The 24,883-nt window shown below is 49.9% G+C and overlaps 1 protein-coding gene across 1 annotated transcript in view; it reads left to right on the forward strand.

The window, feature by feature from the left end:
• Window positions 1–24,883, forward strand: part of INPP5D (inositol polyphosphate-5-phosphatase D) — a 111,219-nt gene that overhangs the window by 59,884 nt on the left and 26,452 nt on the right. The window contains exons 6-15 of the mRNA XM_044241873.1: window positions 2,113–2,200; window positions 6,407–6,487; window positions 6,653–6,724; window positions 7,726–7,849; window positions 14,796–14,902; window positions 17,270–17,372; window positions 19,355–19,551; window positions 20,022–20,139; window positions 23,341–23,437; window positions 23,920–24,058. Of these exons, the coding sequence (XP_044097808.1) occupies window positions 2,113–2,200; window positions 6,407–6,487; window positions 6,653–6,724; window positions 7,726–7,849; window positions 14,796–14,902; window positions 17,270–17,372; window positions 19,355–19,551; window positions 20,022–20,139; window positions 23,341–23,437; window positions 23,920–24,058 (1,126 nt within the window). The remainder of the gene's footprint in view (window positions 1–2,112; window positions 2,201–6,406; window positions 6,488–6,652; window positions 6,725–7,725; window positions 7,850–14,795; window positions 14,903–17,269; window positions 17,373–19,354; window positions 19,552–20,021; window positions 20,140–23,340; window positions 23,438–23,919; window positions 24,059–24,883) is intronic.

The following is a 24,883-nucleotide window of genomic DNA, read 5'->3' on the forward strand; positions in this document are numbered from 1 at the left end:
TGTCATTCTGACCCTAACCAACACCCCTAGACACATCTGGGAGCCAGTCAGTTTTCTCAAACGTTTACAAAGCTTAAAAATACAAAGAAAGCCAGCGTCACTGTTAGAAAGCCCTAAGGATTCAGCTTCTGTATGTCTGTTTGTGTTTTTAGGATAACATTTTGAAAAAGGAAAACAGTGAGGGAGATCTATTTGATGTTAAAGTGTATTCTGAATTAGTGCCTTGGAATTTTGGTTTTTTGTTTTTAACCCAGAATTATTTTCTGACAATGACAGTTTAAAGGGAGTGTCACTGTGCACCGAAGCTGGAGCTCTGGCGGAAGGGGTGGGGAAACCCAGAACCCAGTCTGCCCCACACTCCCCCTGCCCTGCAAGTCAGCTCCCTGCCCCCCATCCTTGGTCCCCAAAGGAAAGCCTTGTGTGACCTCCTTCAAAGTCGGAAGGCTGTAACACCATCCCCCCACCCCCCAAGCTGTGAGACATCCTAAATCTGAAATCTGTGACATGCCTGGTGCATGCTGGGAGCTCTGGATTTTTCATTAAATGAATGATATAGAGCCTAAAAAATTCTTCCATATTCAAGAAGAGCTTATGCAATGGACTAACGCAAGGGAATGATGGAATAAAGAGTGAGCACTGTTGGGTGGGATTGAATAGCAAGACAGAGAAAGAAGAACTTAATTCCACTACATATATATAAAAAAATTCTAGATGAGATGAGAAATTAAGAATGAATGTATAATATCAACAAGAAAAACCCATGTGTAACTCTAAAAAGGCAAGTGAGAAACCAACGTAAAATGAGCAAATAATTGCTGATGATACTTTCTTAACAAAGGTAAGCAAAGAATTACCAAGGAAAAGATGAAAAATTGAACAATAAAAAGGTACCAGGTATTTTACAATGAGATCCAGCCTGCCTAGGATGACAATAACAGAATGGGAAAAAAAAATTCTTACAACATCTAGATTAAATATAAAGCAAAGCGGTGTGCTGAGTTTATACCAATGTCTAAAAATTCTAACAAAATTTCCAACAGGACAGTGACAAAGGACACAAGCAGTGTATACAAACAGAAATATAGTAGAAACCAACCATGTAGAAAAATGTTTAAAGACAATAAATTAAAGACATTCTGTCAATGTATCAATACTGAAATGCACTGTTACACTAACTAAAAGAGAAAGGAGAAGATCACAGAAAGAAGGCAGACATTACTTCAAATGAGTAGGCTCAGACAGTACCTGAGGCCCGTGATTGGACACCATCACTCATCATAAAATTGTAATTGAAAATAAGAAAAGCTGTAGGGACAATCTGTTCAGAGCAGTCTTTATTTGTAATCACCAAGATCTCAAAATAACCCAGATATCTAGCAATTCATTTTGGCACATTTTCTCAATAGAATATTTGGAAACCGACAGAATGTTAAGCAGGTGAAGACATGAAGTTTTGGGTGAAATCCTAAGTGAGAAATAGAACTCTAAATTGTTTGCTGCCTAGCATAAACCAATGTGAAAACAATAGAGAAAGACTGAAAGGAACGAAGAATGGGTAGCTCTGGTGTAGGAGTCGTGGATGAATTAGACATTGAAAAATCTCTCCAGGTGTCCACCTCAGTAGTGAACAGGGGATTTGAACCAGAATGCTCAGAACACCGGCACAGGAAGCCCCTGGGGCACACATTTAAAATGCAGATTCCAGACCAAATCTGGTTGGGGCCCAGAAATTTGCATTTTTAACACTCCGAAGTGTTTGCGATTCTTATAAACACCGAAGGTCGGGAACCATGGCTTACTCAGTGATTTCAAAGTAGTTTCGTGACTCTAGATTCCAATTACTTGCAGGCTCCGAGTCTGGCTAACCAGAGGTAAATCAGGTCTATGCATCACGACTCCAGTTCGGCCCGGGGTGGGGGATGGGAAGAAGTGGGGGGCTGGGGTGGGGGTGGGCCAGCGCTGGCAAGCCTGGGATCTTTGCCTGGGCTTGTCCTTCTGGGAAGGATCTCTGCCTTTACCAAATCGGGTGTGACCGTGCCTCCAGCTAGAGCCTGTGATGCCTCATCTGGGTCCTGACTAATCCTTGACCTTCACCTTGTCCCCTGCTCCCAGCGAAGTCCTCCGGACCCTCCCCTCCTTGGAGTCTCTGCAAAGGTTGTTTGACCAGCAGCTCTCCCCAGGCCTCCGTCCACGGCCTCAGGTAAAGGCTTCGGGGTTGAAAAGACGAGACTGATAAACCCGGGGTGGGGGTGAGGGGTAGGGGATAAGGAAGCAGGAGTCCCGAGGGCTCAGAAGGGAGCCCCCGCCTCTGCTGTGCTCTCCTGCCTGGAGTTGGCTAGACCACCAGAACATGGGAGGGGGGCTGGGAGTCTCAAAACTCTGTTCCTCTGGTAAGGCATTTCCCCGCTGCCTGATTTTGATTTAAGGAAAAAAAATTCAAATTATGCACCCATCAGCAGAAACTAGTAGGTGCTAAATAAGGAAGCCGGGAAGGGCCTTTTTTAAAAATCACTGCTCCTGGGAAACTATTGGGAAAGAAGAACGTGAGGTGCCTAAATGCTTGATCCTGCCTCTTGCCCCAAAAAGAGCAGGGCCAAAGTGCTCCCTGCCCCTCCCCCAACAGGCTCACAGTCTGGCAGGGGCCAAGGCCAAGTCATCCACTGAGCAAAGCTGTGTGCATCCAGAGGTTGTCACCAGGAGAGGTTAAAAAAAAGCAAAAGCAGTATCTCCAGAGAGAGTACATGCAACAGATATAAGGGACAAAGGATTAAGATGCTAACAACAACAAAACCTCCTCCAAATAATGAAGGAAAAACCCAAGTTTTAAAATGCGGAGAGGTTATAAAGAAAGGCTGTGTTACTGAAGAGGGATAGGAATGACCAATATATATACATGAAAAGAAGTTCAACCTTATGATTCGGGTTCTGGGGTCAGGGCCTCACATAGGGTCACCACTCTGCTCTGTGGCTGGGAGTGAATTAAAAAAGGGGGATTTCCTGAAAGGCTATTTGTCCACCTGCAGTGGCGATGTTAAACGCACAGATCCTTCAAGCAAGCAGTTCTATATGTAGACAGCTGTCTACTGGGCAGAGATGTTTATTGTGGCTTTGTCTCTAAAAACACAAAAAACCTTGGAAACCACCCAAATGTGGAATTGGTTAAAGTATGCCCCAGAATTCCGTTCTAAGGTGGGCACACTGATGTGGACAGATTCCCCAAGGCATACTGGGGGGCAGAAAAAAGCAAATGGCAGAATAGTCGATAAATGATACATGTGTGGAAATTGGACCAGAAAGATTGGAACCCAAAGGGCTCCTCTGGTCACCACGTGGAGGGATAGGATGAGGGAGAAGAGGCTAGGCCGAGAGGGACTTCAGCCTTGACCAGACTGTTTGCTAGAGTTTTTTTTAACTGAGAAAAGGTCTATGTGCTATTGTGAACTTAAAAATTCACCCAGAAATTGGAAAGGTAATTTTGCTTTCCTTGAGGTGAACAACGAGACGTTAATTTCTGGGAAAGTAAAAGCAAATCTAGGCAAATCAGGGGCCCTGCCAGACACTAACATTTAAATAGTTTGAACAGAAGACCACACACCCACATCTTTGAAACAGATCAGAAGAGGGTGAGGCCCCCAGAGAGTTAAGCCAACCCGCCAGCTGGTGTTTACTTTCAGTGACAAGACCGAGCAGGGACGAGATGGAGGGTGGTATCAGACATGGACGGGGAGAAAGGGTTCTCATTCCCACTCTCCCTTATGAGACCCTGACTCATAAAAAAAACGCAGAGAGGTCATTCTTGAAGCCTTCAGAAATTCACAGATAGAGGAGGAAGTGGGAAGGCTGCCTGAGGTCGAGGAAGGAACACTGTCCCCAAGATGAAAAACAGCTGAGTGCAGTAATGGCCCCACCCCCACACTGGTGCTTTTTTTCCCGCATCTGTGGAATGGGCAGAGCGTGTCTGCCACCGCAGGGTTCTGTGAAAGAGTGAGTGAAATCGCTTGTATGAGACAATTGACTGCCCTACTCCACTGACATGTGGCCCTTCCCCTCTGGTTGGCGACACAGGCTGGGGCCCCCGGGCCCCGTGTAGAATTTGAGAACGGATGCGAGGGGGAAATGCAACATTATCAACCATGACTGCGGACCTCAAGGGCTGGGAGACATGGCTCTGCCCCATGTGAGAAAGAGTCGTTAACCTTGGAACCCACATCCTCCCTTTCAAAGGGCGACTAAAAACCGAAGTAAAATAACTGGACCGGTTATGGGAACTCCCAGGTATCATACATTCAGACCAGTTCGCTCACTTTTAGGCTAAGCTGTGAATTATGTCCTCAGCCTTGACCTGAGTGACATTTGGAGCCAGATTATTCTTGGTGGTGGGGGACTATCCTGTGCGTCGTAGCATGTTAACACCTCCTTGTCTCTGCTGGCTAGATGCCCCTAGCATCCCCTCAGCTGTGACAACCTGAAATATCTCCAGACATTGTCAAATGCCCTTTGGTGGGCAAAATTGCCATCAGCTGAGAACCCGGGGCTACATTTACATTCAGGCCTCAGGTCTACAGTAGCTGTGTGACCTTGGACACGTTGACGCAGCACTCTGACTCAGTTTCCCCTCCGAAAAGCAAGGATTAGAAGAATCTGTTCCCGCGAGGATTAGATGAATGGATGCATTTAAAACGTGCTTGGCGTCATGGAAGAACACATCCTGTTCTGTATGTTCTTCCCACCGGGAGACAGACCGGCAGGCAAAGCTTCACCATCATGCTAATAACTTTTGTTTCAAGAACAGGCTCCCTGTTTGTCAATAACTTCATTTACACTTGGTTAATAATAAGACACAGACTTAGAGAAGAGGGCAAGATACCAGCCCCGAACTGTAGGGTGACTGCCCCAGGTGGCAAGTGGGTCACTAATCCAAGTGTCTGAGAGGGAAAAGAAGAGGTTGAATCTATGATCTCTTCAATTCTTTAGGAGAAAAACCAACCAAAGCAAAGGAATCCTGTATTGCCCCACGGCTGACCAGCCAGTCTGTTCCACCCCCCACCCCCCCAACCCATGTCTCTCCCTCTGTTCCATATCTCCTTCCTTTCCATACCTCAAGGCTTTTCACTCATGGATGATAAGCGATGATAATAAGCACAGGCTGATTGTGAGCTTTGTTGAGCAGCAAGGCAAAACCAAAATAATAGGAGAAAGTGTTGGCAAATCTGATGTGTTTGAAGTGTTGACGAAGCTAGGACAATTGCAAGGGGTGATGGGTGGTGGTTGGGGGTGGTCGTGGTAGCCGGTGGGGCTGGTACCCGTAGTACTTTCAAGTGGTGGGGGAAGGCATGGAAATTTGAGGTCAGAAGCAAGTGTAGCCTGGCTGATTTTCTAAGCAAGGGCTGGGGTAAAGGGACTTCACAGGGTTGGCGATAACCCTCATTCTGTTTCATACATGTGTCTGATTTTATCCTCCAACTTCTGAAAGGCAGGGATGGTGTCCTTAATTCCACATGTGTGACCACTCACCTGGCACAGAGTAGATGCTTTGTAAATATTGGTTCTGGGAGTAGATGCTTGAGACTGTGGACCGGGTCTCCAGACAGTCACGGATTCAAGTCCTGCTCTGCCTTTCACTAGCAATGTGTCCTCAGATGAGTCACTTCGGCTCTCTGGGACTCCTGTGTGGGTTGAACTTGACCGAGCATCTTCTTGGCCAGGCGCTGTTCCGAGCACCCAGGTCACAGCACTGAACACCATCCTCACAGTCCCAGTTCTCACAGGGCTCATGTTCCAGCAGGGAAGGCACGATGAACAAATGCATGACCAAGGTGACTGATAAGGAACAAAGCAGGATGGTTTGATAGAGATGCCCTCATGGCTACTTTTGCTAGTGTGGTCTCCCCAGGTGACCTCCGTGTCTCTGGGAATTCCTCAGGGAGTGTAAGGTCAAGGCCACAGGCAGGTCAGAGGTGAGGATGGGAGTGGCTGGGGATGACGGGTTATCATACAGAGTCTTAGAGGGCAGGGCAAGAAGCATGGATAATTTTCTCCCAGTGGTGGGTTCCAGCAGTGAGATGACTGTATTTTAGAAGTAGAGGAGACGCAGCACTGGAATTGAGGTAAGGGGGAGCAAAGGTCATGATCAAGGCCAATCCTAGAATTTTGTTTAAGCACCTGAGTGGATGAGGTATGCAGCAGTTGGAGAAGCAGGTTTAAGAGGGGAGATGAAATAAAGGTTTGCTTTTTGGCCATTATAATCTTGAGGTGATTATAGATAGCTCTGATTTCCTTGTCTGCAAAGGGGAATTATCATAGTACGGAGAGGGCGAAATGAGCTGGAGTGTGGAAAGGGCCCAGCGGAGGGCCTGTCTGTGGCTAACACTCTGTGACTGCTGTCCTTACTTGTTCTTTTCCTCAGGTGCCTGGTGAGGCCAATCCAGTCAACATGGTGGCCAAGCTCAGCCAACTGACAAGTCTCCTGTCCTCCATTGAAGATAAGGTACTTAGGGATCCTGCAGCTTCTCTTGGCTTCTTTTTGGCCCTCTCTTTGCTTAGACAATGCCCAAGTGTACAGGCTGTAGGCTCCCTTTGACCCTGTCCTCCAAAGGAATCTGCCTTCCCTACCCCTCCCCGCCTGAAGGGCCCTGTGTGTTTACATCCATAGGTCAAGGCCTTGCTGCACGAAGGAGCCGAGTCTCCCCACCGGCGTTCCCTCATCCCTCCGGTCACCTTTGAGGTAAGTGGCTGTGTCCTTGTATTCCACAGTTGGAGGCTGGGGACCATTGTTGTCCCTGTGGAAGGACAGATTTTGGCTCAGCTGTCCAAGGGCAAGGAGCCCAACACTGAGGGTGGTGGCTGGCAGAGCCACCGGTGGAGAATGGGCACCCAGACAGGTCTGTGTAACCTTCAGGAGAGGCTCCCCAGAGAAGGGCTTCTCGGCCCAAGATGCTGCACACTGTGTCCTTTTCCAAATGGGCCCAGTGAGTGACATCAGACAGGACCCCCTCCGCCCCCCGCACTGAAACTAGCTGCAAAGTAGTGCCTCAAGGGAGAAGTAGGAAAAATATATAATTCCCATGAATTCCCCGAGAGTGACTGAGTTAGAACGTCTTAGCTCAGGCCCAGAAATTTGTTTTTCTTAATAATCCACAGAGATCCTGGTGTAGGTAGGCAGCCTAGCCCTGGTCCCACATTCAGAAACACGGGACAAGATGCCCCCCACCCAAAGGCCTTTCTGGCCCTGATGATAATTCTATATTTATGTCTTCAGCTTCTGAGCGTGCCTGCTAGACAATTTGTCTTTTTCCTAATTATTATCAGTAAACGTTCAATGGTTAGTTGTAACAATGCCCAGGAGCCGAAATCTGTTACTAACATCCTTTCTGGGAAGTCGACGGCACATCAGATGAATGAGTGTCACCTGGAGGCAAGACTGACTTATAAGTTCACCTGGTCCCTGCACCAAACCTGTTGGCAGAACAGGCGATGGGTGTACTAAGCATAGCCAGGGTCTTTCGCACAGTTTTGTGGTTCTCGGGGGGCTGCCTATAGAAACGTGGACTTGGGCTCTGGGGTGAGGGATGCTCAGAGGTTGAAGTCCGATGGCACCACCTGGGATGCCAGGGCGGGACTGGCCAGGGGTCGCCCAGCCACACAGGCAGGGGACTCCCGGGCTGGACCCCGGAGCCCGCGCACAGCGAGGATGACCACATCTCCCCACCCTGCTCTTCCTTGCAGGTCAAGTCGGAGTCTCTGGGGATCCCTCAGAAACTGCAGCTCAAAGTCGATGTTGAGTCTGGGAAGCTGATAATGAAGAAGGGCAAGGACGGTTCCGAGGACAAGTTCTACCCCCACAATAAGAGTAAGACCCCTGCCACCATGGTGCTCTCATCCTGCGGTGCTGCTCCTCGTGGACCGGCTCGTCACAGAACAGCCGGAGGAGGAGTCCTGCCAGCCACATCCACCCCTACGCTAGGCTCTCACCGCCTCCCCTCACCCTGTCTGTGGAACCCTGAGCCAGCTCTCAGGCCCACCTCACACACCCCTCCTTCTTGAGGCCTTCCCATACGTTTCGCCTCCTTCCACCAGACCCTGGGGAAGTGAGCTTAAAGGCGTGGCCCTGGGGGGCTGGTCTCTGTGACTACACACCTCCCCACGAGGAGACTCCCACAGTCCCCAGATTCACGTGCCCCAGCCTCACCCCATCAGGAACGCCGGACCTGGGCTGTCTATTCAGATGGCAGCTACTGGCTTGACAGCGGAGCCCTACAAATAATGTCCAGTATGGCTGAACCTCCAGAGGGGCAGGAAGGGAGACCAGATACTCAGTGCCACCTTGGGGCCTCACAAGACAGGGATAAGCATGCAGGTAGCCCTCGCAGCTGGGCTGCCCAGTTCAGACGTGGGCCTCATTTTCCTCATCTGTGAAATGGGAATCATATCATCATAATGGATTTCTCCTAGCCTTGTCGTGAGAGGTGGATGACCTAGTGCATATGAGAACACCCCCTCTATGTCCTGCCGTAGCACTGAACCCTGGCAGAGTGTCCAGGCAGAGGCCAGGGACTAGAGGTCCTACCCCCAGGGGCCTGGCCCATCTTGTAGCCTCTTGCTGCCAAGTCCCATCCGGGTGGTGGCCCCAGAGTCCGAGGGATGCTCTCAGGGCAGCAGGTGGAGAGGGAGTCTGGGGACCAGCTCCATTCAGGGAGGGGAAGAGCGTAGATAGCACAGGGAGGAAGTTAAGAGTCTAGCCTCATATCCCAGCTTGGCCGCTTGTGACCCTGGTCTAGAGCCCAGATGTCTCTGATGCTCAGTGTACTCTTGTCAAAAGGATCTTGATGACTCTTGTCATGGCAGGCCTGAGTCTTAAATAGATAAACTTCACAGTAGGTAGTAGGTGCTCAATTAAACACCATCATCGCTGTAATGATCCTTCCAAGGTAAGGCAGCACAGAGCAGTGAGGAGGGACCAAGGAATGAAGTCCGTAGACCCTGGAGAGTGACCAGCTGTCCTGCTGATGCATAGTTGAGGTCAGTGTTGAGACGGCTGCCTCATCCACTGCTGCATTGGGCCAAGAGATGGTGTGTTGAGAGTGATCCACTTAGAGCCACACGTCACACACAGAATGAGTTACAGCTGAAAGGGGTAGAAGAGGAAACCAAAGCCGAGGATGAGGAGAGTGCCGGAGAGCCTGACTGCTCTAACCAGCTCAATGTTTCTGAACTGCAGGAAATCCCTCCCGGGTACTAGGAAGCACTGTGAACCCTTGCCAATTTAATTCAATGGACATTTTCTCTTTGGAGTATTTTCCATGGACCAACCCTAAGTTAGAGCCCCCCAGCGATGTAGTGTTGTAGAAGGGAGAGTTGACCTGTGAGCATGTATTAGACTATGTGTCAGATGGGAGGTTGGCCCGGAAGGAGGGTTGATTAGCTCTGTTGTGGGGTGTGTAGGGAGGCTTCACACCACAGATGGCTCTGTCTAGGGCTTTGAAGGGTGAATAGGAGTTCACCAAGCATAAACTAGGGGAGGGCCCTGGGACTGAGAATGGCCTGTGCTGGAGCAGAGTTGTTAGGGAAATCCCATGTCCCTTGTGGCCCAAAGGGAGGAGCAGCAGGGCATGGGGTCCCAGATGTGGACAGGGCCCTGAATGCCAAAGTAAAAGTTGGAGATGTTCTATGGAATGGACAGCAATGATGATGGGTTGACCGCCTGGAGGGTGAATATATTCCTTTGTGGAATTCTGGACGGTGTGAAATTTGCCATCAAATCAGGGATGGGTGAAAGAGCCAAGCTGGAGAAGAGGTGCCCTGAGAGACCCCAGCTCGAGTCAAGATACACTGTAGAGTCGGGGTTCACAAGCCCTTAAAAAGAGAAGCGTGGATACCCAGATCCTGCCAACCCAGACTCTGCGGGCGACACCCACCTGCTTCCTGTCCTCCCTCCAGGCTGCGGAGCCCAGCTCACCCTCTGCCATGGCCTCTGTCGCATCAGAACATGATTACTTGTCCCCAAGTCCCCTCCCTCATGAGAGCCGGGTTTTGATCTCACATGATCTGCAATCTGTAGACCTAGCACAGGACCTGGTATTCAGCAGGTGCATACTCAAGGACTGCCGATGGACTAAGGCGCTTGCAGTGTTGCTCATAAATCCCCAGCTCCCCCCCACCAAATACATGGGGCCTCCACAGAAGCCAGGAAGTGGATCTTTTTTGTTATCTGCTAAATCAGTCCCCAGAGTCTAGAACAGCACTTGGGCATAGTACGTGACCAGTCAGTATATACTGAGTGAATCCATGAATGAATGAATGAACAAATGAATTCAAGGCCAATGCAGAAACACAGTCCAAGTGGCCATGTGTTTGGGTGCCCTCTTTTTTTTTTTTTAGATTTTATTTATTTATTTGAGAGAATGAGAGAGAGAGAATGTGAGAAGGGAGAGGGTCAGAGGGAGAAGCAGACCCCCACTGAGCAGGACTTGATCCCAGGACTCCAGGATCATGACCTGAGCCAAAGGCAGTCGCCTAACCAACTGAGCATGGTGCCCTCTTTATAGCCAGCCTTGGAGGCAGTGTGCTTGTGCAGCAAGCGGCTCTGGGTAAACTGGATTTACCGCTGCCTTCACAGCTTGATCATGGTGTGACCTTAAATTAGTGACTTAACTATTCAGAGCCTCTGTGTCCACATCCATCAGATGGATTCCTATAGGGTCCTCATGAGCACTGGTGGCATAAGGCATGCCATTAGCCCATCCTGGCACAATCAGTTTCCAATCATGGTTATTGTAAGTGCTGATCATCTGGAGAAGATCTTTGATGGCAGGTGCTGGGAGTTCCTTTCCCTGCTCCTGTCCCCATGTTCTTGAATAGCTTGGCATTGAGGTCTTCTATGCGGAGGAAAAGCTAGTGGCTGTATGAGGAAATCATAACGTATTCACTCACTGAGCGGTCACGACATGCCAGGCCCTGGGGATGCAAAGACGAATGAGCCAGGAAGGGTCCTGGCTCTCGGGGAGGTTCCGTGCAAGTAAGAGTCAAGGAGAAAATAACCAAGTACACAGATAACGTGAGCCAGGAAAGTGTCAGGGAGTGAGGAGCTTGAGGCTGGGAATGTAGAGAGGGTGTTAGGACAGTGATGGAGGACTGCCACTGGAGGCGGCATCTGCCTGTCAGGAAGACGCTAGCCACGCAAAAACCACAGAAGAATCCTTGGGCAGAGGTTCCGAGATGGGGGCAGGCTTGTCATGTGAATGGGCCTCAAGTGGCCGAAGCACGGATGATGTAGAGACTGGGCACCTGTCCTGGGCTTGGTGAGCCCCAAGGATGTTCTACGTGCAGTGGACCACTGTTAGGAGATTTTAAACAAGGCAATGGTATGATCCCACTTTAAAATGAACTCTGGGCACTGTGCTGAGAAAAAAATTATGGCAGGGAATGGGGAGACAGATCAGTTCGGAGGCCTTTGCAGTCACCAGGCAAGAGGTGGTAGTGGCTTGAGATGGGGAAAGATGGGCATTGGGAATGTCTGGAAGATTTGACGGCTCATATCCGCTCATGAGTGACATGGAGAGTCGCAAGGAAAAGAGCCACAAAGAGCTTCTAGTTTTATTTAGCTGGGTGTGGGGGCCAGTGGGCCCCTAACCAGCCCTGATAGAATACTAACCCTCACCAAGCACGATATCACATCTTGGAAGCAGCCTCACAATCCTACAAATGGAGGTCAAGGAAAATACAGAAGTTCAGAAGGAAGGAGACATGGCCTCATAGCAGACTGGGGAGAGTCTCAGGGCATCCCGGCTGGCAGCAGTAGGAATCACACCATGGGTAATTTACTGCTGCTGACAAGGCTGTTGGGATTACTGAGCACAGAGGACACCCGCAATTTCCCTTGGGTAAGATTTCCATTCAAGATGGCGGTTGAACATACACGCTTGTCAGTTCCCCTCCTAAAAGCAAAACTCACAGGAACCAAGAGAGTGAGATGGCAGCAAAATTCTAAGTGCTAAAAAGCAGATGGATAATGATAACCAACAAAGGAACCCAAAAGGCTCAATGTTAAGCATGTAGTAGGAAAAATTGAGACACTTGACTCATACCACAGAACCCACAAAGGGTACAGGAATTGATACTGTCAGGGGCCCCTAGAGGTGGCGAAGGTGAGATTATAAACATCAGGATTGGATGAAAATCTGTTTTAAAAGAGACCCACCAGATCTTTCTCACTCCTCACAGCCTGCCTTCTGCTTCCCCTCACTCATTAGACTCAAGGATGTTAGTTTTCTGGAGAAGGTAAAGGGCTGGGGGGACACCAGGCCTGGTAAGGACAGAGGAACCCACTGGAAACAGGACTAAATAACGGTTACTTCTGAAGGTTCCTACCATAATCTTCATCACTGTCCAGCCAGGATGCTGCCAGCCAGGCCTACACCCTGCAGGCAGGAGGTTGGAAAAGTCTCTGGAGCATGTGACCAGCCCAGGGGGTTCCCTGTGAGTCAGCCCATGAGACCACCCATCGGCAGAAGCCTCACTTGACAGAACCCCACTGTCACCGTTGGAACACATAGCCAAGGATCACTGGACCTTGAAGGGAAGCCTGGGAGGGGTAGTGAGGCTCAAGGCAAAAAAAGAAACAGACAAAAAAAAATTGGAGGGAGCAAATTATGCAGGTTAAAAGAAATTGGACCATGAAACAAGAACAGAATGCTATTTTAAAAGGAGCATCCAGAGAACAAAATAAAAATGAAGAAGGAGGAAGGAAGAAAGGGGAAGAAGAAGGTAGGGAAGGGGAAATTAAAACATTACAGCAGAAATTTTTTTAAAATAAAAACAGGATGGAAGCGAGACCAGATAAAGTTGAGGAAGGGTTCCAGATGATACAACAAAAGGATAAAGAGAGGGAAAATAGGAGAGAAGAGATTATTTAAAATTAGAACAGTCTAAGACATCCAATACCAAAATAAGGCAGTAAGAGAAAATGGAAACAATGAGAGAAACTCAGAACCAAACACCAGTTTCCAAGTTGAAACTGGCCCACAAAGTGCCCAGCACGACGGAAGAAAATTGTTCCACTGTGAGGCACACACAACACTGGAAAGTCTTACAACACTGGAGTCAAAAAAAAGATCCTAAGAGCTTCCAAAGTTAGATAACAGACTATGTCAGAACTCCCCAAGACTATTTCAGCGATTCACCAAGAACTCCCAGGACCTGGCATAAAGTCATGCAGCTATGATGTATTACAGTGAAAGGATGCAAAGCAAAACCAGCAAAAAGAAGAGGCCCATGGGAGGAATTTCATGGGGAAATCAAGCACAGGCTTCCAGGAGACCTCTCCCAGTGCAGTCACACGGGGCATGCCTAATTGCTCCCCCAGTGAGTTGTGACAGCACATGCGAAATGTTGTCTACCAGGGAAGCTCATTAGAGTGTTGGCACCTAGCGTTCTTCATGGGGACTGGTCACATAGGCATCCTCTGCATGGCACATACTGAAATTCCAGACTTCCAGGAGGAAAGCAGGTGTTCAACATAAAACACACTGTTTATATAGACAGTTTAGGGATATTGAGCTGCTCTTATCAGTTCAGGAGATGCTGGGGACCCTCCCCAAATCCAAATTCCCAGAGGCTAACCAACGACCACCTTACAAGCATCTTTTCCAAGGATAACAGACAGGTTTTCTAGGTTAACTCTTATGCAGACAGGTAGATCAAAATGACATTGAATTTCTCAGCGGCAATGCCAAAAAGTAGAGATGGGGCAAGTTTTCCTAAGGAAGGGTCCTGAGGAAAATTATTTCAAACTGTCAGTGAGGTGTATTGGGTAGGTTTTCAGGCCTGCAAGGCCTCCAGAATTTGTTATCTATTTCCCTTGCTTGGAAAACTACTCGAGATGTTGCTTTACCAAAATGTGGGCATTAAACAAGAAAGAAGACCTGATATCTGAGACATTGGATCCAGTACAAGAAAGGTGAATTCCTGAATGAAGAAGAGGGAAGGGCTTAAGGTAATGGCTGTGCATGAGACCTAAAGGTCACCAGTCCAGAGAAGAGGACCCAGAGGCTCTGGATGGTAAAACTGATGAAAGTGCTTGATTACACAGAAAAGAGTTATGAGCTAAGATAGTTAGGACCAATGTAAAAGCATGGCAATTATTAACTCCAGGAAAAAAATGAAAGTTGTGTAGGAAAAGAGAAGCAACCCAGGCTTATCTGTCAGTAGCATTACCATAATCATAGCACACTGAATACTTACCTGACCAAAATGATGATATTATTATTGGAAGGTGATCGAGGGATTGAAATTATATTTTGGTAGGAGGAGAGGATGAGGAGAGGGGACATAGGAGTTAAACGTAATTGCCTGTAGGTAGAAGGACATTGGAGAGAAGTGGAACTGGGGCGATACTATTGTTTGTAAAAAAAAATCTTGTAGAACAGCCCGAGTCTTGATTGTTGATAGAAGTAAACAATTTTGATTTAGATATGAACTAAAAGCAAAGCTAAAGAAGGAAGGAATGGAGGTGGGGGGAGGAGAAGAGAAAGAAAGTAAAGGAGAGAAAGAGGAAGATGAAATTCACACTGCTCTGCTAGGCTACCTCTTGCTTGTTCCAGCACGACTGTTCCCAAGCATGAGCCCTTCTCTGGAAATACAGCCAGGAACAAAGGGATCTAGGATACTAGGCACAATTTGGGTCTTCTTCTGGGGGTGGGAAGCCAGGATTGTTAATGATCAGGTGCCAGAGTGTAGCATAGACTACATATTGGGTGATAAGTCAATGAATGAGTAAATGAACTTTCATTGCTCTTAAGTCCTACAGCTCATCAAGTCTCAGAAGTTCCTGAACAAGTTGGTGATTTTGGTGGAAACAGAGAAGGAGAAGACCCTGCGGAAAGAATATGTTTTTGCTGACTCCAAAGTAAGTGAGGAAAACTACTTAAATGGGTCAGGAGAAGAGTGAGGGACACATGTCTTTGGAGGCTTGCTTGTGCCTAGAAATTTGTACCATTGTCTTGCTCAATTCTCACCATCCATTTCCCACCTGGGAAAACCAGTCTCAGGGAAGTTAGGGGACACGTTCTGGGTCACTGGGGATTTGAACAGCTGCAGTTCCGTCCTCCGCCGCCTCTGCCACATTGTCTGTCCCCGAGAAGGTCCATCCTTTATCACTTGTGTCTTATCTATCCCTGATCCCCACTGGAAGACTTTTTAGCCTCTCTGGGCTGGACACAAGCCCTCTGGGGCACCTCAGATTTAAATCTGAATATCAGCCAACACTCCTTCCATGGCTACCTTTTGCCCCACTCTGCAGGAGTGAGATGCCCCACCAGGAGTGGCTCTTGGAGCAGGAGGTGGTGTGGGCCAATGGAAATACTCGGGGTCTTTGGACATTGCACTGAGTCTCTGTATAGCCAGAGGCTGTGTTCTCTGTGATCTGATCACTCCCCTCTGATATGCCAACCAGGGCCCGAGACCCTCCATCTTGGCCTTACTCTTTATCCTTTAATAAATGGCTCACACCAGGAAGTGCACAAGGGGCTCTCATCACATCAGGTGTTAGCTGGCCAGGCATAGCTCCATGGCAAGGCTGAGGGACAAGGGCTCCCAGCTCAGACTTACAGGGACAGCCCCCATCAAGTGCCAGAACCTTCCTTCTTTCACCTGTACCATGGATGATGTGGCAGGGGTGGGGGAATGGAGGCTGTTGGGAGGCCAGCAGGAGGCCAGGTAGTGCCCAGAACTGGCCGGGGTGAGGGTGGGCAGGACTAGGAGGAATGACAGAGAAGGGCTTGGGAAAAATAAAGATGCTGGGGCCAGACAGGTGGTGGGGGAGGTGGAGAGAAGGAACCTCTGGCCAGACATCATTCTGGGTACCTGGACATAGATCCCAAAACCAATTCTGCCCATTGCTACCAGCTCAGAAAGATTGAGACATGGCAGTAAACTGAGGCACTACATTTTGAGCCATCCAGGTGTCGGTAGTGACAGTCATTGTAACATCTTTGTGAGCAGGTTTCTTCAGAGGGGATTGATTAACTGAGGTTTGCAGTTTTTAGGTTGAAGCGTATGAAATTGCCATCTCCGTAGATGCGAAACTGTTAATTTCATATGGTACAACCTAAAATGTGTGGGTGCTTGTTCGGTCAGCCTGCCCTTGACTGTCATCTCAGAGAGGGCTGCTCTGCTTCAGCCCCCTCATCCCCCCTGCCCCATATGCCCAGGTAGCCAGGACAACCCGGTAAAGACCATTCAGGAGACTAACAGCCTTCATGTATTCTCTTCTTCCTTTTTTTTTTAAATTTTAAGATTTTTTTTTTTTTATTTGACAGAGAGAGAGTGCACAAGTAGAGAGGAAGGCAGGGGGAGGGGGGGAAGCAGGCTCCCTGCTGAGCAGAGAGCCTGATGCGGGGCTCGATCCCAGGACCCTGAGATCATGACCTGAGCTGAAGGCAGAGGCTTAACCCCCTGAGCCACCCAGGCGCCCCCCTGTATTCTCTTCTTTTTGGTTTCTTTGATCTAAATGTTCTTTAGTTAAATAAGCAATCTATTCTCGTTGGTGAAAAAGTAACAAATACAAATAAGCAAAAAGTGGGTGTTTTTTTTTTTTCTTTCAAGATTTTATTTAGTTGAGAAAGAGGGGGGAGCATGAGTGGAGGGGAGGGGTAGAGGGAGAGGAAGAAGCCGACTCCATGCTGAGCAGGGCACCCAACATGGGGCTCAATTCCGGGACCCTAAGATCATGACCTGAGCCAAAGTCAGACGCTTAACCAACTGAACCACCCAGGTGCACCCCTTGTTTGTGTTTTTAATAAAAAAGCAATAATACTATTTATACTGTTTTGTCAACTGGCTTTCTGCTCCTAACAATATAGTTTGGGCATCTGTCCTTGTTGAGAAGGTATTTCTGAATCAAAACTTATGAACCCAGCAACATTGTGGCACGTGGTTGACCCGTGCTACGATTATTAACTTGCTTCCTAGGACTGGACATTAAGGTTGTTTCTAGTTTTTTCGGTATTAAAGTGCATGCGACAGTCCCCATGAAAATGGTTGGGCCTTTGTGTGGTTTCTGATGGTTCTTAGGCTCAGATCCTTGCAGAGGAGTGGCAAGGTCAAAAAGAAGCCGCTTCCTTAAGACTTCGGACCCTCTTTCCAGATTGCGCTCCTGCAAGTTCGTACTGATTTGCGCTGCTCTCAGTTTTCTTGAAGCTGACCAAGCCCTTTGAGAGTGTAATGTGCAGGGAGGCAGAGGCCTTTCTGAGTCTGTCTGCCCTTCAATCCCTAGAAGAGAGAAGGCTTCTGCCAGCTTCTCCAGCAGATGAAGAATAAACATTCGGAGCAGCCGGAACCAGACATGATCACCATCTTCATTGGCACCTGGAACATGGGTAGGTCCATATGTGCCCCACCCACCACTCCCTCCCACCACTACCTCTTGGGTTCTGCTTTGCTGCCTCCAACATCTGCAAATGGGGGGTGGGGACGTCTGTCTTCCTCCCAACACCCCCTTCCCAACCTATCTACACAGCCTCCTTTCTAGGGAATTCTATACTTCTGCTGAGACAATGATTAAGAGAAGTGAGCTCTGGGATTCTCATACCCCAGTAGCAGCTGGGCTGGGTTACTTTGCCTGTCTAAACTGGAAAGTTCTAGGTACAGTCTGGATATATAGGTGAAGAGGCTCTTGGGTACCTTCCAGCCTTAGGCAGGTCTCCAAGGGGCCTCAGGCCTGGAAGAAAGAACTCCCTCCTTGGGTGGGGTTGCCAGATGTATTGAGAGAAAAAGAGAAAGAGATGATGCCCAACTACATTTGAATTTCATGTAAACAGCAAAGTTTTTTGAGGATTGGTATATTAGCTAGAAATGATAATGCTAAATATATACTACATGTATTTATATACTGATCTGTATTATGCTAATAAATGTACTGAATATAAGTTTTGCAAATAGTGTAACAATTCAGCTAGAAATAAGTACTAAATATACACCAAATATATATTGGGCCAACCATATACCGTATACTTATATACTAATATATATTTACATACCAGATATATCACACTACATATAAATTATACTAAATAATTATTTCATGAAAGTATTCAACTAGAAAAAAAATAAGTAGATACAGGATGTCTAGTTCATTTGAATTTTAGTTCAACGGATACAGCACGGGACATACCTTTTCTAATAGTTGTGTGTTGTTTATCCGAAACTTAACTTTAACTGGGTGTCCCTCTGACCTCACATTGTCCAGAGCAGAGTCAGGCCCACCCACCCTCTCACAGAGCAGATAAGCAGCCGGCAGCAAGGCAGAGGGTGAGCACAGCCCTTCAAGGGGGGGCAAGGAGTGGTCTGGAAGTGAGAACGTAATTTGCTACTTGTGGAGAGTCAACCAGAGCACCTGAGCCCGATTCCACAAGCCACCAGCCCTCCCCAGGCACTCATGCCCAGGTGTTCTTGGAGTCCTGTATCCTGTTCTGTCCTCTCGTGTTTCTTGCTGGCCACCTGATTTTATCAACTGTCACTCTCAGGGGTTCATGCCCCGGGGGTACACTGCCCTTGTTTTTCCCACTGTGAGTATGGGGGTCTTAGAGTTGGCTGGACCTAGTGAAGTCCATCCTGGAGGGGGCGCCCTTCACACAGAAGACAGCATGGAAGGCGCTGTCTGGGTGGCTGGGAGGGTCTCCCCAAGCAGAGACCACCAGCCCCTAGGGCGTTCGCTCCCACTGTGAACCATAGTGGGGAGCAGAGCGAGCAGAGCGGCCACCGTCAGGTTTTCTCTCTGGGGGAGAGGTTTACTCAACCTTGAAGGGGTGTTCCGAGGAGAAGTAAATCCTTCACTCTATCTTCATTAAGCTGCTTTGACTCATTTTTCGAAATGAGAATGGAGGAGGTGTCCACGCTCTTCCTGTCTCTTTGGCTCTCAGTGTGCAGCTGAGATCTCTCTGTTTTGCAAGGAAGCCCTGTTGTCTCCCAAACCTGTCCGCCTGCTGGGGCGTCCTTGCCAACAAGCTATAAACTCCTGGAGGAGGGTCTTGGTCACTCAGTCAGCCGCAAAGGCTAGGATGGTGTTTGACATCTCATGGTCTCACATAGCTAGTTCAAGTCACCGTATCGAATCTTTGGGTATTTCAAGTCTCTGAAACTTCACGTTCTCTTTAAAGAGAAACTTAACTGTGCTCTGACCCTTCCTGACATCCTGGGAATAATAGTACCTAATTCTCCCATCTCTGGCATTTCATGGGGTGGCCCAAATGATTTTCTGTGACGGGGTGGCCCTCCTGCCCCACACGCTTTACCTCGACCTGTGTTTTGAATTCTCCTGATGTACCTTTGACTCACTTGGTGTTGGGTTTTGCTGTTGAAGGTAACGCCCCCCCTCCCAAGAAGATCACGTCCTGGTTTCTCTCCAAGGGGCAGGGAAAGACACGGGATGACTCTGCAGATTACATCCCCCATGACATCTATGTGATCGGCACCCAGGAGGACCCCCTGGGAGAGAAGGAGTGGCTGGAGATACTCAAACACTCCCTGCAGGAAATCACCAGCATGACTTTTAAAACAGTGAGCAGCTAGCCAGGGCACTGGGTGGGACCCTGGAGCAGTGGGCTGTGTGAGGCTGGCCAGGAGCATCTCAGGGGCAAGGGTGGGCTCAGCCTGTGAGCTCTCACCTTCCAGAGAGGCCCGGGGTGCTCTGTGGTCATTCCCCAGCACCACCACCACTACCTTCCTGGGCTGGAGGGGAATGCCTGGGGCTTCTGAAATTGATTGGGGGGTCTATGGGTGTTGCTGAAAATCACTGTCCTTGCCTCTGCTTGTAGATCACCCTTACTTCATTGAAATGTGGCCTGTCCTGGCTCTCATCTTTAAGATACTTTGTTTCATCTGTGGGGTATCCTTAGAAGCTCCCCTGATGTTTAGGGATTACAAATGGGGTCCTCCATCTTGGGAGTCAGAGTTGGCGGGGGGATCTCTTGCCCTGTGGTCAGGCACTGTGCCCTGGCCAGGGGTGACTGTGTTGTGATCCCCACCAGATTGCCATCCACACCCTCTGGAATATCCGAATTGTGGTGCTGGCCAAGCCGGAGCATGAGAACCGTATCAGTCACATCTGCACTGACAACGTGAAGACGGGCATCGCCAACACACTGGGTGAGCAGGGAGGGGGCTATACTCCTTTGCACTGCGATGTCACTGGGTTTCACTTCCTGGGCTCCCCTCAGTCCTGGGTGACCCAGATGCTGGGCTCCCCCAGCCTCAACCCACCCAGGGTCTACACCAGCACTGCTGGCCCACAGGCCTCCACCGGGAGAATCAAGGACCTAGGACAGGAGTTGAGACTCTGTAAAGGGCCACAGAGTAAATATTCTAGGCTTGTGGGCCATGTGCCACGACACAAAAGGAACTTCAGAGAGCATGAACGGGAATGCGAGTGGCTGTATTCCAGAAAGCTTTGCTCACAGACACAGGTGGGGGCTCCATCTGGCTCGTGGGAACCCTGGTATAGAAAGAGAGCGACTCAGGTTGGATGCGGAAATCCTGGCATTAGCGGGGAGCTGGGGGACCCATCATGGCACCCCCGAGAATTGAACTCAGAGCAGAGGACGGCTGGAGTGCCTTGAGTGTGAGCCTGTGTGGGTGTGGGTGGAAATGCTTGTGTGTCTGTATGTGTGACTCTGAGTGTGTGTGTGTCTGTGTGTGTGAGTCTGCATATGCAAATCCAAGTACGTGTGTCTGTGTACATGCAGGTCTCTGTAAGCCTGTCTGGGCACGAGTGCTTGTGTGTCTCTGCGTCTGAGTGTACACGAGGGTCTGTTTGAGTCCGAGTACATGTGCATCTGTGTGAGTGTGTGTTCAGGTCTGTCTGAGCGCGTGCGTGGGTCTGTATGTGTGTGCAGGCCTGTCTAAGGGCACGTGAGTGAGTGCGTGTGCAGGTGTCTGAGCATATATGTGTGTGAGTATGTGTGCAGGTCTGAGCGTATATGTGAGTCTGAGTGCGTGTGCAGGTGTCTGTGAGCATATATGTGAGTGTGTGAGTACATGTGCAGGTCTGTCTGTGAGCGTGTGTGTGAGTCTGGGAGCGCATGTGTGAGGCTTGAGTGTGTGTGGGCAGGTGCACCACGCAGGCCATGGGTGGGGTTGACGGCGAGGCCAGTGGTTTCTGGTGGCTGGAGTCAGGGACAGGACAGAGTCCCCAAGACAACAGGAAACAGAAGAATTGCTGCATTCAAACGTGAAGAACTCTCTCGGCTTTTCTGCTGACAAACCGCAAACTGCCCGCGCCCACACCCACTTGCCCCCTTCCTTCCTGTCTCGGGAGCTGCCCTGTCAAAGCCCACACCCTTCTGCTGCCCAGGAACCTGTCTGTCCTTGCTGCTGCCTGCCTGGGCTGCCCGCCTGCCTGCCCCCAGCCCCTTTCCAACAGCATGGAAGGTACTCAGACCTCCCGGTACAAGACAAAACCACCCCACAGCCAGACCTCACCTCTGGCTGCTTCCCCAGCTCTCATTCATCATGACATTGTGACAGAGCTGACCATGTATCATCTCCCCCCACCCCCCGCCCCCGCACGGTGCTAGGCACTGAACCAGTGACTCTGCAGACAGCAGCCTGATCACATCCCATGTACCTGCTCCTCCCTTCCCCCAACCCTGGGGCTGCCCTCTTCCCCTCTTCTCCCTCCAAATGGCTCCCAGCCATGGTTAACATGGGACAGAGCCCAGTGAACGCTGGTTGGCTCATGCTGGTGGACATCATCCCTAGAAGAGCCAAGACCTTGAGAACATACATGTGCACCACTGAGAGCTAAATGCTCTGTGAGATTATCCCATTTACTAGAAATGCCCTGTGGGGGTGGGAGAGCAAGGACCATTGCCTTGGCCCCACTCACAGACAAGATGCTGGAGGCATCAGTGATGTTCCTTAACTTGTCCCAGGCCCAGTGGCCAAGTGGTGGGCAGGGATTTAAACTGAGGTCATATTGCAGGATGGGGAGAAAGCCAGAAGGTGAGGCCCCCTCCCCCTGTCCCAGGACAGGGGAGCAGGACCACCCATCATTGCTAGGGGCCCCAGTCCCGAGGGGGGAGGGTGGATGACCGAATGGATGATCTTTGAGGTCCTTTCCTAACATTTAATCAAACATCATTTATTCAAGATTACAGTTTCAGTAGGTGTTCAATATAAAAATTATTAACCATTTTATGTTCTGTTTTTCTTTTCTTTTTTTTTTTTTTTAAGCCTGATGTGGGGCTCGATCCCAGGGATCCCCTGGGATCATGACCTGAGCCGAAGGCAGAGGCCTTAACCCCCTGAACCACCCAGGCGCCCCTTATGTTCTGTTTTTCTTACTGAGACATAACTCGGGTGCATCTGTATGCTTAGAGCCCTCCTCTGTTTGGACCGGCCACATTTCAAGTGCCCAGTGCATATGCTCAAGCTGTTGACCAGAGCAGGCTCTCAGACTTCTGTGTATGTCAGAATGTCCTCGAGCAGGGCTTGCCAAATTTTGTCTCTAGAAGGCCAGCCAGGAAATAGTTCAGGCTCTACAGGTCGTGCAGCCTCTCTTACAACTACTTAACTCTGTGGGCGTAGCTGTGAGCCAATACAATGTTATTGATGGGCTCCTATTTGAATTTCATACTGTTGTGTCACAAAACCTTCTTTTGATTTTTTTCCCCCCAACTATTTAAAAATGTAAAAATCCTCTTCACCTGGCATCGGGCCAGCGTTTGCCTACCCCTGACCTGGAGGGCTTGTTTCACCCACATTCCTGGGCCCCGCCTCCAGAATTTCTGATTCGGCAGGTCCAGGGTAGGGCCTGAGAACTTGCCCTCCCAGCCATTCCCAGGTGCTGCTGTGGCTGTTTGGGGAACACACTTGGAGAACCACTAGTCTAGAATAGGTTGAAACTCAGAATCTGAGAGGTGGTCTCAGTGGGGGTTTTGGTCCCACCAGGAGCCTGGTTAGCTGGGGGGACATTAGCCCACCCAGCCCTGCGCTCCCTTGTCTAAATCTTCCCCAGGCTTCTGGCTGCTTTCGGTGGTCCTGCCTGCTTGGCCTGTGGGGTAACTGATGAGACCCCAAGAGGGGGACAGCAGGATGTCTTAGACCAGCAGCCTCCATCCTTCCCCCACAGAGGACTCCCAAGGATGCAGGCCATTTACCCCATTTTCTTCTGGTCCTGGAGGAATGTCCCCCACCCCCAGAGTCCCTGCCATTGCTGAGTCTCGCTCCAGATGAAGCTGTTGCGCTTCTCTCGATCTCCTCTTAAGGAATAACTGTGCTCCACCTTGATTTCCTGCCCTGGCCAAGGTTGCCTGTTGTGCTCACTTCTTGCTTCCCCTCTCCCTTTAGGGAACAAGGGAGCCGTGGGGGTGTCGTTTATGTTCAACGGAACCTCCTTGGGATTTGTTAACAGCCACTTGACTTCCGGAAGTGAGAAGAAACTCAGGTAATGGAGCTCCCTGCCCGAGAGCATTTAACAGGTTTGTCCAGAGATACCTCACCTCCCCAAATGCCACAGCCACGTGCAGCCCCGGCTTTACCCGCACCTATGGCACAAGAGCCACCGCTCATGTGGGTGAATCTTGTTGGGAGGACAGGACACATGCTTTCTTATGTCCTCGATCTGCTAGATGATTTCTAAACGGAAAGACCTCTTCCAGGCACCCTTACAGATGAAAGCCCCTTGGGCCTGGTCACGAAGACCTCTTTCTAGGATAACCGTGATGCCGGTTCCCTGCTGAATGGAAGCTCTGGGGGCCCCTGTCCTGTGATCTCATTTCCACCTGAAAGTCCCTTTGCACCAGGGGCCCAGAGTTACATCTCCGCCACCCCCTCTCCCCGCTGCCGGCTCCCTTCGCCTTCCCACCACAGTGGCAAAGTAGGGAACCAGCCACCCCATGCTAGGTGGCTACTTCTTCATTGAAACAGGCGAAACCAGAACTACATGAGCATTCTCCGGTTTCTGGCTCTGGGGGACAAGAAGCTGAGCCCTTTCAACATCACTCACCGCTTCACCCACCTCTTCTGGCTCGGGGACCTGAACTACCGCGTGGACCTGCCCACCTGGGTAAGGGGCTGCCCCCCCAGGACAAGGGCTCCACGGGACAGAGGCTCCCTCAAGTTCGCTTGGGACATGGGGACACGGGGGCCCAAACTGAGCCGGGCCGAGGCCACTGTGCCCCCTCTGGGACCTGATGCCGCTCTGTTGTCGAACCCCTGCCTTTAGAGTTAACCTCTGTTCACACTTGGTCCCCACATACTTGAGGAGACTGGCCCAATTTTCTGTCTTGATGGCGGGTCCCTGGGCAGCTAAGGAAGACGTTGCTATTGTCAGGTGCCCAGGCATGGTTCGCTGAGCAGCAGTCCGAAGGCCCATGTGACAGACATGGCCTTGCTCTCAGGGAGAGCAGAGGGTTCCCAGGAAGGGAGGGTGGACAGGTCTGGGAGCAGAGCTGTGCAGTTGTACAGGTTGTACATCCCTAACCGGTATGTAGAACCTTCACTCTGCGTCCTGTGTGGGGAGAAAGGAGGACGGCAGAAACCGAGGGGCAAGAACCCTGGGACAGACAGGCTAAGGAATGGCCTGGGGTCAACTGCCGATCATGGACAGTTGGGCTGGAACCCAGACCTTCTCATTCCCCTTTCTTCCTGTTTCCCCGAGCAGCCTGCCACTCACTCCTGCTGCCTCAGCTGCTATGCAGAGACCGAGGAAGAGCTTAGGGCCATTTGTGCCCCTCCTGCCTCCCCACCACTTCCTCCCTCACTAGAGGCTCCCTGCAGTATATGGGAGAGAGCTGGACAGGGACCCCACAAATCCCAACCTTTCACGGTCTGTGGGGCTATGGTGGCTGTTCCCTCAGCAGGAGGTCTGCCAAGGGTGTTTACCAGAGCA

The sequence above is a fragment of the Neovison vison genome, chromosome 3 (assembly GCF_020171115.1).
Source record: "Neovison vison isolate M4711 chromosome 3, ASM_NN_V1, whole genome shotgun sequence".
NCBI lineage: Eukaryota > Metazoa > Chordata > Mammalia > Carnivora > Mustelidae > Neogale > Neogale vison.